This window comes from Helianthus annuus, chromosome 11, assembly GCF_002127325.2.
Source record: "Helianthus annuus cultivar XRQ/B chromosome 11, HanXRQr2.0-SUNRISE, whole genome shotgun sequence".
NCBI classification, from domain to species: domain Eukaryota; kingdom Viridiplantae; phylum Streptophyta; class Magnoliopsida; order Asterales; family Asteraceae; genus Helianthus; species Helianthus annuus.
The window spans coordinates 167,421,112-167,437,295 of record NC_035443.2 but is presented as its reverse complement, the minus strand read 5'-3'; the positions used below and the strand labels follow the sequence as shown (position 1 = coordinate 167,437,295).

The window sequence follows — 16,184 nt, the reverse complement described above, 5'->3', positions numbered from 1 at the left end:
AAGGAAGTATCATCCAGATGGATCCATTTCTGCCTATAAAGCGAGATTAGTTGCTAAAGGGTATAGGCAGAGAGAAGGGGTCGACTATTTTGATACCTATGCACCTGTGGCTAGAATAGGTTCTATTAGAACTCTAATAGCGGTGTCTGCTTTGAAAGGGCTGTACATTCATCAAATGGATGTAAAGACAGCATTTCTAAATGGGTATCTAAATGAGGAGATTTATTTGGAGCAACCAGAAGGGTTTGTGATGCCTGGACAAGAGAACAAAGTGTGTAGACTTATTAAATCTCTGTATGGTTTGAAGCAAGCTCCTAAACAGTGGCATGAGAGATTTGACACCACTGTGACTGCTTTCGGGTTTCGACACAACAGTGCTGACAGATGTATTTATACTAAACGCGAACCCGGTTATACAGTCGTGATTTGTCTCTATGTTGATGATATGTTGATCATCAGCACTCACCTTGAAGGTATTTCGGAAACTAAGAAATATTTGTCCTTGAACTTTAAGATGAAAGATCTAGGAGAAGTTGATACCATTCTTGGGATCAAGGTGAAGAGAACTGGAAGTCAGATTTCTCTTAGTCAATCTCATTACATAGAGAAAATTCTGACTAAGTTTCAACACTTAAATATTAAAGAGTTTAATACTCCATTTGATCCAAGTGTGAAACTTAATGTGAACTCTGGAAGAGCAGTGGCTCAACTGGAGTATGCGAGTGCTATTGGAAGTATGATGTATGCAACACATTGCACTCGTCCTGATATTGCTTTTGCTGTAAGCAAACTGAGTCAGTATACTGTTAATCCAGGGACAGAACACTGGAAGGCAGTGGGTAGAGTACTTGGATACCTGAAAAGGACCAGTAACTTAGAACTGACATACACGTCTTCTTCCAGAATACTTGAAGGTTATTCTGATGCAAGCTGGATTGATCGCACAAATGATTCAAAATCTACAAGTGGGTGGATTTTCACTCTAGCAGGAGGAGCAGTTTCTTGGGCGAGCAAGAAACAGACGTGTATTGCCCACTCGACTATGGAAGCTGAGCTCATAGCGCTAGCTGCGGCTGGTAAGGAAGCAGAGTGGATTAGAGATCTACTTACTGACATCCGTCTGTGGGATGTTCCAATGCCGTGTATTCCCATGTATTGTGATAGTGAGGCCACACTATCTAAAGTGTACAACGCAGTGTATAATGGGGGATCAAGACACATAGGTCTTCGGCACAATTATGTGAGACAACTGCTTGAAAGTGGTACCATCAAGGTTGTCTATGTCAAGACAAGTAAGAACTTGGCAGATCCATTTACTAAACCTCTGACGAGAGATTTGGTTGTGAATACCGCGAGAGACATGGGTCTAAAACCACAATAGAATCGTTAGTGATGGAAACCCAACTTGAACTTAGTGCTCCTATTTCTCAAGTTTAAAGGGTAACAACGAAGTCACTTAACGATAGAAGGTACTATCAAATTTGATAGATCCATGTGAGGTATGATAGTACGTCGTTGCCGAGAACAAGGGTGAGCTTATGCTCTTAACAAAGTTTTGGAGGCATCCAAGCAACGTGGATGATGTAAAACTTTGCCTATATGATCTAGGGGTGGTGCCGCCTCGAGTGAAGATTAGTGGTTTATCTTCTAAAGGGTCATGAAAAGGATTTATAGCGCACGGCCATATTCGCGCTCAGTGAGAACGCAAAGTCAACTGGTGATGTGTGGGGGTAAACCGAAGGGGGCTATCAGGTTAATGGTTTAATTCCCTAGGACACCATCTAATCTGTCTCTTCTTGTTTATCAACATAAACTGGGTTTAATCTTCGTGACACCTAGTGACATCATTAGTCTAAGTGAACGGAAACATTCCAACTTGGTGGGGGATTGTTGGAAATATTATAGATAATATTAAAGAGGAACATACAAGTTGGTATGTTTCCTCCATCCCACATTGGTGGAGTGATTGAAGTTTGAGTGGTTTATAAGGGATTACCCCTTATGGGCCTCCAAAGTGTTAAATGGGTTGAGTAGTGGATGAAGCCCACACGCGCGCCGAGCCGAGCCGAGCCGCGAGCTCGCGAATGGTCGCGTTTGAGGAGCACTTTGCACTTCGCACGTACGCATCGTCGCGAGGAGCTGAGGAGCTTTTATTTTTAGCTAAGGTCTGGTCAGGTGGGTCAGATTTGTGGATTGAATGAGATAGAGAGATAGAGATTAATTCGAAACAGTGGGGGTTATCCCATACTGATTCGAATTCGTATGGGATAACTATACAGTAACCGAATTCGTGTGGATATGCATCCAGAAAAACGAATTCGTATGGGATTGGTATATCTCTCCCTGTTTTTCTCATTCTCTGGTATAACCCACAACTATAAATAAAGGCTTCCTGTTACCCATTCATATACTCACAATTTCGCAGCCTACTCTCCTCCATCTGGGTGTTCGTGTTTTCGTTCCAGCTTCTGCGTTTTCTGGTTTCCATTGCTGTTGGAATACCAGATCAGTTCTGCATTAAATCCTGGGAGTTTACGCTGCAGCTCACAGCAATACGAGCGCGTAAAATCCTTTAAGGACAGGAGTTTTTCCGTGCAGTTCAAGGCTTTCGTTCAAGGATCTTCGTTCTCACTCGCCAGGTTGGTTTTAATTTACTTGTTCTTTAAATTCGTCCGACAACGGGACAGTCTCCTTCTACCTTTCTTTAATCAGTTTGCTCAAGTTGGAACAAACTGGTTTGGCTGATAACTCGGTAATTAATAAATTAATTGTTTGATTAAATTATTTTCAACAGGGGGTACATGCGCTAATCGACTTTTGTCCCAATTGCCGAGTGTTATGTGCCTTACGTTCAAGGCTTAATGCAAAACTACTAACGAGCCGGGGGTCTCACTGAAAGCAGCCTCTCTAGTCCTACGGGGTAGAGGTAAGGTTGTCTACATCTTAGATGATGATGATCAGATAAAACTTATATGTTTTATATGGTAGAAAATTTGTATTTGCTTAATATACAAGACAAATAACGATTGTGTAGAATATATTATTTTTGATTGAAGAATGTGAAAATAAAGTGTATATTGTTTATAATTTTTGTGAGTGTGAAAGTAAAAAAGCAATCTATAAAAATGTGTAAAAGTACAAACATATTTAAAATTTGGGAAATTGGCCTGTAATAATCCCATCTAGACCTTATTGACCATTAATAATCTCACCTCAGAATATTCCCCCCACCAGTCCCACCTTTCACCTATTTTTCCTACAATGGTCCCCCGTTAAAAAAAATTAACGGAGTTAAGCTTTTTTCCAAATTACAAACAGATTTTTTAGGGCTTTTGATTAGAACGACGATACGAGTCCACTGATGTAAAACTTGCCTCGAAACGGTGCTCCAAACGATGAAAACGACGCTTCAATTCGGGTGTTTAAATTTCTAATTAACCAAAATCAAGTCACTTGGAGCACCATTTCGAAGTAAGTTTTACATCAATGGACTCGTATCATCGTTCTGATCAAAAGCCCTAAAAATCTGTTTGTAATTTGGAAAAAAGCTTAACTCCGTTAAGTTTTTTTAACAGGGGACCATTGTAGGAAAAATAGGTGAAAGGTGGGACTGGTGGGGGGAATATTCTGAGGTGGGATTATTAATGGCCAATAAGGTTTAGGTGTGATTATTACAGGCCAATTCCCCTTAAAATTTTTATTTTTATTTGTTATCTCGTGGGTTTAATATTGTGATTGTTTTTTCTTCTAGTAATGACTTTGTTAGATCTTGATTCTGATTCGTGGGTCCAATGTTACGGTGGTTGGCCCATACATCTTGTCTATTCCTCGTTAGCATCCAAAGCTTGATAAAAGAAGTCAAAAAAACTTGTCTATTTTTGGATCTAATATATGACAGTTTTGTAAAATATGACTTAAATCCATCAATTTTCAAATAAAAGGGTTGAATTTATATATTTAAAAACATATAGGTATTTTTATACGAATAGAATATAGATGTTGGTGTATGTAAAAAGACGTATAAATAAAATACATGTTTAAAATAAATTTGGCATATAGTTGAATCTGTCTCTATATTTGTATGTGTTAAATTTGAATTTGTTTCAAAATTATGTCGAAGTTGGTCTATAAGGCTATATATTGTTGGTTTGGTTAGGGCGTTAATTGTACCATCTCAGCAGGTGTGGGGTGCAAACACCACCACATAGGGGCGCTAGAGGAGGTGCGATACGAGGGCTTAAGTGGGCGTGCGAGCATGGGGCAGCTGAGATGGTGAAGAAGGTGAAAAATGGTTGCTTACGTGATGTCTACAACCCCATTAAAGCCCCACAACAACTTTCATTACTAGCAACTATGTACTCTACTCGTTAACTTTGTTGTCATCGTTTGGTTTCACAACCTGATACTAGCTTAATCGTTAATTAGTCGAAAACCAATCAACATATTAAACGTTACATCTTTATTTTATTTTATATTAACTAATTTATATAGTTTCTAATAAATTTTATGTATTATATGTTACACAAAATGATTGAATAGTATATGAGATAAAAATTCATTTTAAGTAAAAATAACTAGAAGATTAAAACTAAAACGTATTGCAATATGTCATTAGAGTAAACTTATCAGGCTTGTGTATTTATCTGTTAAACATATTTTTTTCAAAGTGGTTGATGATTCTAGTCTCGCAGCAAACATCAAATTATAAAGAGTAGATTTAGTGAATGGGTCGGTTAAGGCTGCACGGTGTGGGGAGCAGCCTCGAGCGTCCCCCACTGACGCCGCACCTCCAGCCATTTCGCCCCCCCCCCCCCCCTTGTCGGCGTCCAAATCGTCGGGTGAAAGACGCTCAAGCCGTCCCACTAGAGGACAAAACCTCCTCACACATATATACATACAACATATACATATATTTTAGGTCCATCCTTTATTTTCTAACCTTCATCCTCTTTGCCTCATCCTCACACCCGATCTACGTGACGAACCATCCTACAAGGAAGGACAATCACCATACCGTGTAGCCTAATTATTCCAACAAAAATTGGTTAATAAACTTGCTTCATATTTTATTAAACTAAACTATAGACAACAATAGACCATCATAAATTTGCAACCAAAATTTAAATATCATCTAAAAATTATGCTATACAAATTACCTAATTTAATCATTCATCTAAAAATAATCAAAACTTAACTCTCCCTTAATCTTTGACATTTATTCTCTACAGAACAATCAGACCCTTCTGGAAACCCTCTTTTCTTCTCAACCTTCCACAACAACCGGTTAACGGCCGGCACCACCACCGGCGGCGTCGGAATCTGGTACGTCTCCAGCGCCGGCGGCGGGTGGCGCCAGTGCGGCAGCGGTCCAGCCAAAAGCAAATTCTGCAACAACGGCCCAGCTTTCACCACCGCTTCCAAAAACTTCCCGTTTTCCGGCAGTTTCTTCGCCGGAACCCTAAGTTCCTGATTTTCCGGCGAGATCTCCGGCGGCGTGAAATGAACCGGCGGTTCGGTGATTGAGGATGAGACGATGCTTTCGTCGCAATCGGAGACGTGGTCGTCGGTTGAGGCGGAGTGGACGGAGTGCGGCGGCGGTGGTGCGGTGGTTTGACGGTGGTGGAGGAGTGTTTGGTAGCGGTTTTGAGCTTCGAGTTTTTCGTTAATGGCGGTTTGTAAAAGGTGTTTGAGTTGAGTTAACTCGGTGTCTTTTAGCTTGAGTTCTTCTAGGGCTTTGAATCTTGCTGCTTCAAGCTCCATTGTTGTGATTAGTAGTGACTGTGTTAATTCTTCTACACTCTGTTGGAATAAGTTACAGCGATTAATTGGATTGAAATTTGTATAATGTAATTCTCAGTTTTATGTATATATTTACACATTTTTTTAGGTGAATATTTTAAGTAGATATGTTTTTACTCTTCCTCAACACGTTTTTATGGTTTGATTGAAAAGTGACCGGAATTTACAGGTTTTTGGTTGGAATCACCGACTAGGCCCGGCTAGAGACACCAACTGATTAACGAAAAATTTACTTAGATACTAGCCGACTAGTGATTAATCATCGACTAGTGGCGATTTTTACAACACTGGTTTCAAAACTTGAAATTTGATGCTGAAAAAGGAATTGGAATTATAGAAGATGAAAACTGACCTTTCCACGGGAGAAAAAGGACCAATCAAGAAGAAAATTGGATTGATCTTCCATGGTAATGGTATGCTGCTGGATGAGTGAGTGAGTGGAGTTGGGGTTATAATGGCGCTAGTGTTACTGTTTCCCTACAGTCAGTGTGTGTGTTTTTAATATTTATACAATTTTTTGAATTGAAGTTGGTTTCCAATTGAAAAGACAACCAACCATATGATATTTTTTTTTCTAATTAATTTAGGGTAAATTACTTTTTGAGTCCCTGTGTTTTAGTGGTTTTAACTAGTTAAGTCCAAAAGTAAAAAGTTTAACGACCTGAGTCCCTATAAGCATTTTCATTAACCATTTGAGTCCAAATTTTAACCTTTTGAGTCCAATTTTTTGGACTCAAATCGTTATAAAATGAACAAAATTGGACTCAAAGCGTTATAAAATAAATGGCTAGGGACTTAGGGCGTTAAACTTTTTGATTTTGGACTCAAGTGGTTAAAACCACTAAAACACAGGGACTCAAAAAGTAATTTACTCATTAATTTATATAAAATTATATGAGGTGTTAAAATTATATGAGGTGTTATAATTATACTAAAATCACTAATAATTAAAATATTTTTATCATGATATTTTATCTCTCCTTTATCACAAGCACCTTAAAAAATATTATAAGATTATAGAGGGTAGATGATGTTTTATCTAAATTTACATATAAACAGTAATATTTTCTTTCTCCTTCATTCAACTTTGGCTTGACTAGTATATAGATTAATATAAGTTTGAAGTTTGGTTTGGTTTAGTTCATTCGAAGTTCATATAATATCAAAACTGAAGTAAATTTTTTGTTGTATTAATGCGTGTAAATATATATACACACATAACAAAATGAGTTTTTTTATTTTACATATTTCCCTTTGCTAAAATTATTTATTACATATTTTACTAACCCTAAAAAATGATTAAATTTTTCCTCGGGGAGAGAAAATATGTAAAAAACCAATTACATATTTAAAAAATCAATTTATATAAAATGAACCTAAGACCATGAATATAAATAACCATAAGTTGCCTCATGTTTAGTACATACTTGAATCATCTAGAAGACATTTGAGATTGCTTTTGTGCTTGTTTCTTTTGTAATAGATAGCTTCTAGGTGAGTATTAATAACTAAGTAAATAACCTTTTATTAAACTAAAACCAAATAAACATGATACTTATTATTAACCACCACAAGTGGCCTAGTGGTGGAGTGACTTGGGTTCTCCAATGGAGATCCAAGTTCAATTCCCATTAGTGCCACTTTGGTGGCCACCGACACCCGCTTTAAAGCCGGACCGAGGACACTCGAGGTCTCGGGTTTGAAACATGTTTCTTACCCCTCTTTGATGGCTATGGGTATTTGCCGTCAGGGATCCTTGTCGGGTGGTGAACTGGGAAGGGAGATCCCTTCCGCGGTTAGGGGTACCGTGCAACTACCCTTATTATTGTATAAAAAACAAAATTAACTAAGGTTCGTTTGTCATTACCCATTTATGCCCTTAATTTGAATATATAATTGTGTGGGTTGTGTCTATTTTTTTAAAGTAAGAGAAAGGGAAAGGTAGTGAAAAAGGCTAAAGAAGGAAGGGAAAGGGGTCCATTAAAGAGAGTAGGAGCATAAGCAGGTATGTTTGTCAAAAACACACACTGAGTAGGTTTGAACTTAGTAGTGGTGTTAAGTAACTTCAACGGGTCAAATTTGATATTAGCACATGAACCTGAATACTGGGTTAGACATCTAATGCTGAACATGACATGAGTTTTCGCGGTTGATACAGACACAAATACTTTAATTCGTTTTGTTCTTTATCACATCAATACTCTGAAATCATGAATCTATAACAAAAAAATACGAATGGGTATTTAATAACTACCAATTTGTCATATTTTTCTCTTATGTCATAATTTTTCAATGTGGTTTTATCTATTGTGAAAATCACAAAAATGAATCTTAAAAAATGCTAATGAATTAGGCTAGAGGGTATGGTTACATCCCATCCTTGGAGGACCATTCGTCACGTAGGCGTCACGTCAAAGTCCTCACAAGGATGGTCACTAGAGGGTATGAGAGGATGATCCTACCCCACAACTTTTTTTATTTTTTTTAATTTCTATGTCCTATGTACAAGTATTGAAGCCTAATGTACAAGTCCCTAACACAAACAAACAAACAACAAAGGGGCCCACCATTGGAGACGTTGCCACCGTCGGAACTTCGACGTTGAAGACGGGACGGGTTGGAGGACGAGGGGGGCGGGATGGGGCGGACGCCGGCGCCGGTGGAGGACGGCCCGTCCTTTTAGTCCATACCGTACAGCCTTATATCCGTTTATAGTAACACGTGTCAGTCTCTTATTTATCGTATAAATTATGTCCAATGAGCTTAAACATGTCACAAATATAAAAACTATGGTCTATATAAAAAGTGAGTTTGATAAATATTAATTGGGTAAATTACTTTTTGAGTCCCTGTGTTTTAGTGGTTTTAACCATTTGAGTCCAAAATAAAAAAGTTTAACGCCCTGAGTCCCTAGTCATTTATTTTATAACGTTTTGAGTCCAATTTTGTTTATTTTATAACGATTTGAGTCCAAATAATTGGACTCAAAAGGATAAAATTTGGACTCAAAAGGACTCAAATGGTTAAAGAAAATGCTTATAGGGACTCAGGTCGTTAAACTTTTTGATTTTGGACTCAAGTGGTTAAAACCACTAAAACACAGGGACTCAAAAAGTAATTTACCCAATATTAATTTTAGTAACTTTGTTGGTTGAAATTGTCAATTTTTACATTTTTTCTCTCATTAACTTATTTATTGTTATTTCAGTTTGAACAGAAAAAAAAGCAGTGAAGACTGAAGATGAACTTTCAGACTGTTCCGTTTGGAAAAGGAAGAAACTGACAAGTTTGATGGGAAATAAAAATGGTTTCTAATTTGACCGTTTGTGACTTTATGGACATGCTCAACCAAACCCATTCAATGCTTCTAAACTACAATCCACATATTTTTATTTATTTTTGTTTAAAATGGTTGAAAAATCATATTACCATTTTAAATTATTAATTTACAAAACTTGTCAAGAAAAGTAATAGAGTAAACTGCTATTTTGGTCCTTGTGGTTTGGTCAGTTTTGTCATTTTAGTCCAAATCTCAAATTTTTTAAATCTGGGTCCATGTGGTTTGCATTTTGTTGTCATTTTAGTCCAAAACTCAAAATCTTTCATTTTTTACTATTTTAAGGCCCTTTTTTGTCTTTATCTGCAGGGGTAGTTTGGTCCATTTAATTTTCATTAAACCAATTCATTTATTAAAAAACCCCAAATATAAATACCCCCTTATCGCAGAGCAATTACATCATCATCTTCAACCCTTTTCCCAGTTTATCTTCCCCTCTCGTAAAAATCATCGCCGACGATCTGCATTCTCCCAAGACGATTCCGATGGACGACGATGGGGATGATTTTAGCTGCTGTGTTCGAAAAGAAGGTGTCAATTTTGATCCAGAAGTAAAATACGGTACATATTTGTAGTTGATAAACTGGATTTGAAAACCCCTGTTTCTGATTGAATGTTTTTTTCTTATTCCACAACAAATCATCCCGAGTCATTCACCCTGAAAGTGCACCATGGTGGTGATTTCACTGACGAGGATGATTTTGAATACGGCGGGGGTAAGGTAGACTACGTTGATAATGTGAATTCTGATATGTTTTCATTGATAGTGATGAATGATATGTTGTTAACATTTGGTTATTCAGAAGAGGATGTTGTGGTTTACCATTTTAGGGTCCCAGGGGAAGATTTAATGTTAGGTTTAAGGCCTCTAGGCACTGATAGTGATGTATTGAGAATGATTAGCTATGTTGAAAAAAACAGGGTGCTAGATGTCTATATTCAACATGTTAGCAGTTTTTCAAAAAAGGATGTTGAAAAGGAACCTGTATACGTAGACCTTAGTGATGAGGGAAGTTATGAGGGTAGTGATCAGCAGGGTGAAGACAGTGAGGATAGTGATCAGCAGGATAAAGATCATGAAAGTGAGAGTGTTGATGGTAGTTATGAAGGATCCTGTGAAGGTAGTGCATGTGAGGGTGAAAAGGCAGAAGGTGTAGAGACCACCCCTAGCAAACGTGTAAAGTCATTTCATAGGAAAAGTGTAAAGGCTAAGAATAGGAAGGATATAACTGATAAGGTGGGTCAGGATGAGGATGATGAAGATCCAGATTACATCTTTGATAAATATAATGTTGTGGAAGATTATAGTGTTGATATGAAAGAGTATTATGCTGAAGTAGATGCTGACATTAGTGAACAATATAAACAAGTTGATGTAGATGAGGATGATGAACAGGTTGATTTAGATGGCTTCGAAAGTTTAACTGATTCAGATGGTGACACAGCTCTTGAAAGAGCTTGTAGGAGCGTTAGTGTCACCCCCCCCCAAATACCACATGCGGAAACCCCCGCGAGGCGTGTGACGTACCAAGACCCAAGCCACTAATCACATTGAACTCATAAATATGTTTAAATAAAACTTTCATTCATTAACTTAAAGTGTTACAAACGTTACACATCATGCATCGTTTACAGCGGAAGCATACTCATTTGTTAAGTATTTCGTAAACCATGTGTACATAAACCGTTAAGCTTGTATGGGGATTCTATGTAACCCGACCCATGATCACTCCAGCCTTCCAGACAGCAAGTTCCACAAGACATAACCCTATAGACCTACAAGCATGCAGACAAGTGTGTCAGACGACGCTGGTGAGTTCAAAGTTTTGTTAACGTGTTTGGATACCAGTTACCAGATTAAAGCGTTTCACAGTTTCGATGATTTGATTTGATCTTGTTATTAACTCGATTACCGCAGATGGCTACAAGATGTATTTGCCCAACCCCAATGTCTCTATCAAAACATTGGTCATGCTTTAAGGAAATTAGTTCACGCACGTCCTCCCCGGTACGGTGTGAGGGTGCCAAACCTAATAGCGCTATCAACTAATAACCTCGTTGCCTCCCCGGCAACTGTCGGTATATGTAAGGGGTCTTATGTGATAGAAATTGAGTATAATAACAACATCCCAATAACAAGCGTTCCTCCCTGGAACGTTACCCGATGTCCCTCCCCGGGATGCATGCTTGGAAAAAGAGCAGTGAACTCACCTTTGATGTGCTCGGTAAGATTATCTACTTAATTACCAATTGAGCAACCACATCCTATCATGGTTATCGGTAACGGTCAGTTTTATGTGCACATGAATCACATATTACACGTACGATTATTTCACGTATTCACCATCCACATAAAGCACATTTATTGAACAGGTAACGCACATATATAGTCTAAGTCATGACTGTTAATTCATTCACCTAGTGCTTTGCTTAATCATGTCATAGTTTAACTTACATCACACTTACACACATTATTTTACTCACAAACACTACAAGCCCAACCATTACACATGTTCGGCCCAAGTTTAAATAGATTCATTACCCTTGTGGTGCGGCCCACTATCAAGCCAGCCCAACATCACTCCCTCGCCCAATTCCTTTTGTTAGCCCAAAAGTTTCTATGTTATACGATTACATGTTTTTCCCAATGTAAATGCAACCCAACTATTTGACTAATCAACAAATCCAATACACATAATTCAATATATACAAGTTATCATATATCTACAATATCATGTTACGAGCTCGAGATTATCATACCAAAGAAATCAGCTTAATATATCATACCTCTAAATCTTTCAGCTCACACATTACCCAAACATACATTAGCCAAACCATCATCAATTAATCCTTTGATCCGTATTACCGAACTAGCAATTCAAAAGTAACACGGCCCAATAACCACCCAACATCATTAATTTACATGAATCATGAAACAAAGATTTAGTAAACACACAATACACCCACATCGAATCAATCATCATCATGTTAAATCTTCTATTTTCATGTGTCGTATCACAATTAGTTTTTCATATAATCAAACAATTAGTTTCGTCATCATCATTGTTAATGTCTTATCTATTCTGACATGATGTTTAAGATGCACATGACATGGTTTGGTGATATCAAGATTTCAATTACACATAACCGTCATTTACTATATGTGTGCACATGGATTCATGAAATCAAGATCACAAATAAATGTGGTCGTCATTTGCTTATTCAAGGTTAACTAATCTTGTCAAATCATTACTTAGTAATCCACATGTAATTCCCAGTTTATAAAACAATATCAGGAAACATTCACACATTGCATAGACATTTACTATCATGACCAATTCCATTAACATACCAAGTGTCACTAATTATTAAATGGATATCCCAAAATTAGCGAATCTGTTCTAGTCTTGCATCAAAACCCTAACAAATCATCATGTAATCATCGATCCGACCGAACGTTACGCATGAACAACCAATCTGTTTTAGTGATCACTTAGCATGTTATCAAATTGTGACATACATAAACCCTATATCACTAATCAATAACCTTAATTATACCTTTAGATTTAACAATCAATACATATAAGATCCTACCATCATGTACTAACAAAACAACCATATTATCATAACAAGGTCAAATAATTTAAGAATTAACATAATATGAACTTACTAACCAAGAGGGCTCGAATTGATAAACTGATGTCTCAAAACTTCAAGGTCGCCTCGATGGGTTGTCTACTGTTCGCAAGTTTGAGAGAGGAGTAGGGTTTTTTTTTTTGATTTTATGTTCTTGTTATCAACAACATTAACATGTTACGTACATAAATAACAAAAGTTTGGGGCGGTCATTCTTTATCCGATAATGGGCTCAAGCCCATTTACTTGGCTGCCACAAATGGGTAATGTCTTGGGGTTTTCTTCACTAACCGAGTCACCATGGCTTCAAACAAACAACCCCACATCTTGCAGCCCAATGTTACACTTTGTTGGGCTGCTAAACAAGCAAATGAATTTCACAAGATTCGGGTGCGGCCCAATATATACACGACACAGGGTTCATATACATGACAAAGGTTCGGGCCCAATTCACACACTTACACATATTCAATTTAACACATAATACACTTACACCAATTTTTATCGTCGCAGGGAAAATACGAAAGAGAAATAACGAGAATCAAGATTATGTGACGAAGAGATACTGACCTTGAAAGTTAGGGTTGTCACATCATCCACAACTTGAAAGAAATTTCGTCCCGAAATTTGACAAATAAGCACAAAGGGTGAAGCGATAGAAACTCTAATTAAACTATATGTAATACCACGCAAATAATAATCACGAATAATAAACAAGCATTACGAGGTCAGTGGGGTGCCACATCATCCCCAACTTGAAAGGGAATTTCGTCCCGAAATTCGCCAATGATATCAAAAGTTGGTCCCACCGTTTGAACAATCGTGGATAACAGAGCTTCACCTGTTCTTTGTGTTCTCACAGGAACTTCAGTCCACGTCTTTGAGTTCCAACGAACTCTCACAATTGAAATTCAACTGTGTTAACAGTGGGTTTCTCAACAAGGGTATCACAAGTGTTGCATCGAACAGACGCTTCTTTAGGTTCGAGACACAAATGACATCGTGTACGTTATCTAATTCGTCAGGTAACTCGAGTTTGTAGGTTACGCTACCGATTCTTCCCAGACTGTTGAATGATCCATCGTGACGTCAGTTAAGCTCGCCATGCTTCCCAAGCATTCCACACCCTCACAGGGTGAGACTTTCAACACGAAACGATCGCCTACAGCGATCTTCCAGCGTTTCCCAAGTTTATCAGCTTTCCTGATGGTCACGCGTTGCCGCCAATCGACTCCCGATCCAAACAACCTTCCCAAGTGTAACAACCCGCACCTTCGTGCGTTGTTACTACTCGTTACACTCGTTATGCCTAGCACCAGAGATTCGGATCATAATGTAACTATATCAGATACATTGCTACATCGAAGTATAATCGAATAATTACGCATATTCTATCACTATTAACAAGCTATTTTCATAAATAATAACACTCACGATGATGTTGAGTGAGGGCTTAATCTACCCTCCTCGATGACCGTGAGGTGTCAAAACGTAAACAAACAACGCTAACAAAGACTATCGGGTGAGTACCATATCTCCAGCCATCATGACGATGACGGCAATACGAGCAAGTAGTACCCCGATAATCATTGTGGCACATCACATCGAAGAACGCACTCGAAGGCACGCGTAACTCGATCATCGCACCGAATATTGAATATGTAGATACGTATATACGACCCTTTTGTGAATAATTATAATAAATAAATAAATAATAATAATAAATATGAATGAAATAAGTGCCCGAATCTATCGCGACGCAAAACGCCTGACGAAACTGGCCAAGGCACATCCGAACGGACAGGCCGTCCGAACGGGTGGCCTAGCCGATCAGATGGGACGTCCGAACGGACAGGCCAGCCGATCGGATGGGCCATCCGATCGAACAGGCCGTCCGATCGAACGGGCCATCCGACCCAAATGTTCCTTTTCCCTTCCCTTCCCTCTCTTGCCTATAAATACCCCATTCCACTCACCTTTCACTCTGATAAGAAGCTCCCACTCGACCAGCAAGCTCTTGGGCTATTTTCTCTCGATTTCTCGCGATTCTTGTAAGTTTCTAACCTAAATCTTGTACTTCCTTAATCTATACTCAATTCTACACCTTTCTACCTTTCAAATCTCCACTTTTAACCGTGAAATCTCTGGATTTTGGGTATTCTAAGGTGATGTCACCAAGGAGTTCTTATGAACTTCAAGAGTAATGTCATCCCATGAAGAAACAACCTGGATCTGGGTGATTTCCATACGTTTTGACACAAATCTAGTCTAAATCCATGTTTCCCAATCAGGAAGTTGTGTGATTCCAAGGATTTGAGGTGTTTTGAAGATGATGTCATCATAAGTTCACAAGAACTTCAAAGAGTGACCTCATTTTCACCATGAACAACTCGAATCCAAGTAATCTCACATGTGATATAGCAAATCTCACCTAAATCAATGTTAACTAGCCAAGGTGTGTGTGTTTTCGGGTTAAACATGGGAAAAGCATTCAAGGACGGACAGATCTGATGGAACGGGGTGGTTCCCGGCCGTTAGAACAGGTTGGAAATTGATGAAATTTCAGTTGTTTAGCATGAAGAAACACCGCCTCGGTCAAACCATCGAAAACCTTCAAAAACTGGTCAAAATCAGCTGGACGGGCCAGCCGATCGGACAGCCCATCCGATCGGACAGGCTAGCCGATCGGACAGGCTAGCCGATCGGATAGGCTAGCCGATCGGACAACCCATCCGATCGGACAACCCCTCCGATCAGACCAAGCCTTTGCTCAGATTTTGGAAATCTCGATCTTGTTTAACGCACTATCAAACGCTCATGTAATCGGTCTGTAATCAGGATAATCCCAGTCATTCTTCCGCCAATCCAACTCAAGTTGTGGTTACTTGTCGAATACGCAGTGTGAGTATACTTGACCCCTTTTTATCGAATTTTAGGTGTAACATACGTTCCTTATAAATCGAACTCATCAACGAATCAGTTAATCAGTCAATTTATCACTTGCGAATAACTGTTTGCATAGATATACGTGATGCTAGTTACATATGTGCTAGGACTTATACTCGTGACGTCCCACCATGACTAGTATAGTACTATTGCGCCCGACGGGGTCTAGTTATGCCATCGAAGAATCGAGCATCGAGGACTTAGCTGGTAGTATCAGTTTTGTGAGTATATATGTCGTGTATTACGTCTATGCATGTGGAAATTCGCAGCACTTTTAATCTATTATACTATTACATATCAAACCTGTATACTCGCCAATACTTTTGTATTGACAATATTTTAACGTATGTTGCAGGTTTAGTTGAAGTCCTCATCGAACCGAGCTAGGAGGTCTAGAAACTCACCTAAAATCTAGGTTGTCGGATTTGAATTGTTCGAGAGGACAAGAAATCTGTGATGACTTATG

The 16,184-nt window shown here is 38.5% G+C and overlaps 1 protein-coding gene across 1 annotated transcript; it reads right to left on the bottom strand.

Moving 5' to 3' along the window:
• Positions 1-5,104: 5,104 nt before the first annotated feature.
• On the bottom strand, positions 5,105-6,279 carry LOC110890949. Its single transcript, XM_022138593.2, has 2 exons — positions 6,152-6,279; positions 5,105-5,799 (listed from the first exon to the last, which is right to left on the bottom strand). Exons 1-2 carry the CDS (start codon positions 6,203-6,205, stop codon positions 5,191-5,193), a joined length of 663 nt encoding a protein of 220 aa, XP_021994285.1. The 5' UTR covers positions 6,206-6,279; the 3' UTR covers positions 5,105-5,190.
• Positions 6,280-16,184: the final 9,905 nt, after the last annotated feature.